This window comes from Xenopus laevis, chromosome 1L, assembly GCF_017654675.1.
Source record: "Xenopus laevis strain J_2021 chromosome 1L, Xenopus_laevis_v10.1, whole genome shotgun sequence".
In the NCBI taxonomy this organism is placed as follows: Eukaryota; Metazoa; Chordata; class Amphibia; order Anura; family Pipidae; genus Xenopus; species Xenopus laevis.
The window spans coordinates 153,725,679-153,727,996 of NC_054371.1; the positions used below are offsets into that span (position 1 = coordinate 153,725,679).

The 2,318-nt window shown below is 35.5% G+C and overlaps 1 protein-coding gene across 1 annotated transcript; it reads left to right on the forward strand.

The window, feature by feature from the left end:
- Nucleotides 1-942: 942 nt before the first annotated feature.
- On the forward strand, nt 943-1,881 carry LOC108695630 (olfactory receptor 10G7). The gene has a single exon (XM_018224305.1). The coding sequence runs from the start codon at nt 943-945 to the stop codon at nt 1,879-1,881; it is 939 nt and encodes a 312-aa protein (XP_018079794.1).
- The last annotated feature ends 437 nt before the right edge of the window (nt 1,882-2,318 follow it).

A 2,318-nucleotide genomic window follows, 5' to 3' on the forward strand; every position in this document is an offset into this window, starting at 1 on the left:
ATGATAAACCACGGGATAACTTTTTCTCACTAAATTGAATCTGGCCCAAAGTCGGATGAAGTAGTTTGTTCATGCATCTCATCTGACATTAAACAGTCATGTTGCATCAAAAGGAAAATGTTCCATGTAGTTTACAGATCAGATTTTTGAATCAGACCCATGCAACTGACTTGTAGGGTGAATTTTGTCAATCCAGTTAAGCCCTAGTATACATTTCCAGTAGTTATTCTATAATTTATAAAGTGTTACATATTCTGTAGCTCAATAAGTATAGTAGTGGGCTGATATTTATCATTCCACATATTTACGACCTAATTATATTAAAATGATGATGTCTTACAAAGACGTCTGCAAAGGACTTGAGCAGATTGAAGGCCATAAAAATTCCAATAGCCTCCTAAAGGACAGCTCTGAAGTTAAAGCGTGTATACCTGAGACAAACAGATTACATACAAATAGTAAGGAAAAAAAGAATTCAAGCTGCTTCTGCTCATTAAAGGAGAAGCAAAGTTCCAATTGATGAAAAGTGTTTTGCTCTGTAAGCATCAGATCGATATCCTTTTCTTCCTTCTTTGCGCTGGGAACACACACAGTACCAATGATTGAGACTCTCCTTCTTCTTTAAAGCCTACAAAGTAGAAGGGAGTTATGAGACACAAGGTGTGAGGATGGGCAAGGTAAAGAGTCAGTAAAGTGAGAGATGTGGTACTGAGCATGCCAGAAGTTTATAGTGTATCACATCGGTGGGAAAGGAAAAGTAAACTAGTGAGAGTTACGTTTTTACTTCTAATATAATAATGCATAGACATTATTATATAAATAATCTTAATGCCATAAAAACTAAACATTAATTATCAAGAAATAGCAGCTCTTTTTAAATGTATTCTTTCTGTATTTATTCTTATAGAAGCATGTTCTCACTCTGCTAAATGGTTATATATTATGGAGCTTGAGAATAATACTGCAGTGAGTGAATTTATACTAATGGGATTTCCACACTCAAAAGGGATGAGAATTCCCCTATTTACTCTATTCCTGTGCATTTATATATTAACTCTTTTAGGCAATTTCTTATTAATACTGACTGTTACAGGGGATCCTCATCTGCACAGGCCCATGTACCTCTTCCTAATGAATCTCTCTTATTTGGACATTTGGTTAGCTACAGTCACAGAGCCCAAAATGCTGACCACCTTTTCCGAGCAAACAAAGGCCATTTCCTTCCAAGGGTGTATGACCCAACTCTATTTTTTCCACTTTTTTGGAAGTACTGAATGCTTTTTGTACACTGTCATGGCATATGATCGCTTCCTGGCCATTTGTCATCCTTTACATTACCCCACTCTAATGAGTCTCAAATTGTGTGCAAAGTTTGCTACTTTGGTTTGGGTGGCTGGATCGATTCATGCTATGATTCATACCTCATTGACATTACGCCTCCGTTTTTGTGGACCTAATAGAATAGATTATTTCTTCTGTGATGTCATTCCATTATTAAAGCTTGCTTGTGAGGATACTACAGCCAACAAGGCAATGATCATAACCAGCATTGGAGCTGTTGCATTAATGTGCTTTATTTTAATTGTGGTATCATATATCCACATCCTACAGACCATTATGAAAATTAAAAGTTCTGAGGGCAGAAGGAAGACCTTCTCTACATGTGCATCTCACATGATCTCTGTGTTTCTTTTTTTTGGGCCCCCTGTCTTTATTTATTTAGCTCCAAACTCGATGAACTATTTCATAGAAGAGACTATTGCTGTTTTCTACACAACGGTGACCCCTATGCTAAATCCAATCATTTATTCTTTGAGAAATAAGGAGGTCATAACTGCTCTTAGAACAATAACCAACAAATTTTTTAAATCACCAAACTGAGAGGTCTGTAAATTATACAGGAATTATTAATCATGTTTCATCCTTGAAGTGAAGTTCTGACATGCTCCTGTATGTATTTTATTTACTCACCTTATCCTTTCAATATACCACAACCAACAAAATATGAGATTTCGACTAAAGTAAAAATAATTTTTTGTTAAATTTATTCCAGAATCTACCATTTCTTGTAGCTTTCATTCTGACATCCCTCTTTTGATGTGTAGGGTAGGGGTGTTCAACATGTTAAAATTGTTGCATTATGTTTTTCTCTGGTAAACTAGGATTATTGTGCGGCAAATATACGGGGTTCCCCAAAGTTTTGGGGCTAAGCATAAGGAGTGTTACTGTGTATTTGTTTACCATAGATATATTATTATTTCCAGCTGTTTCCACAATTGATAATCAATTCTCTTGTAGTTAGTATTCACTCAGTTTTA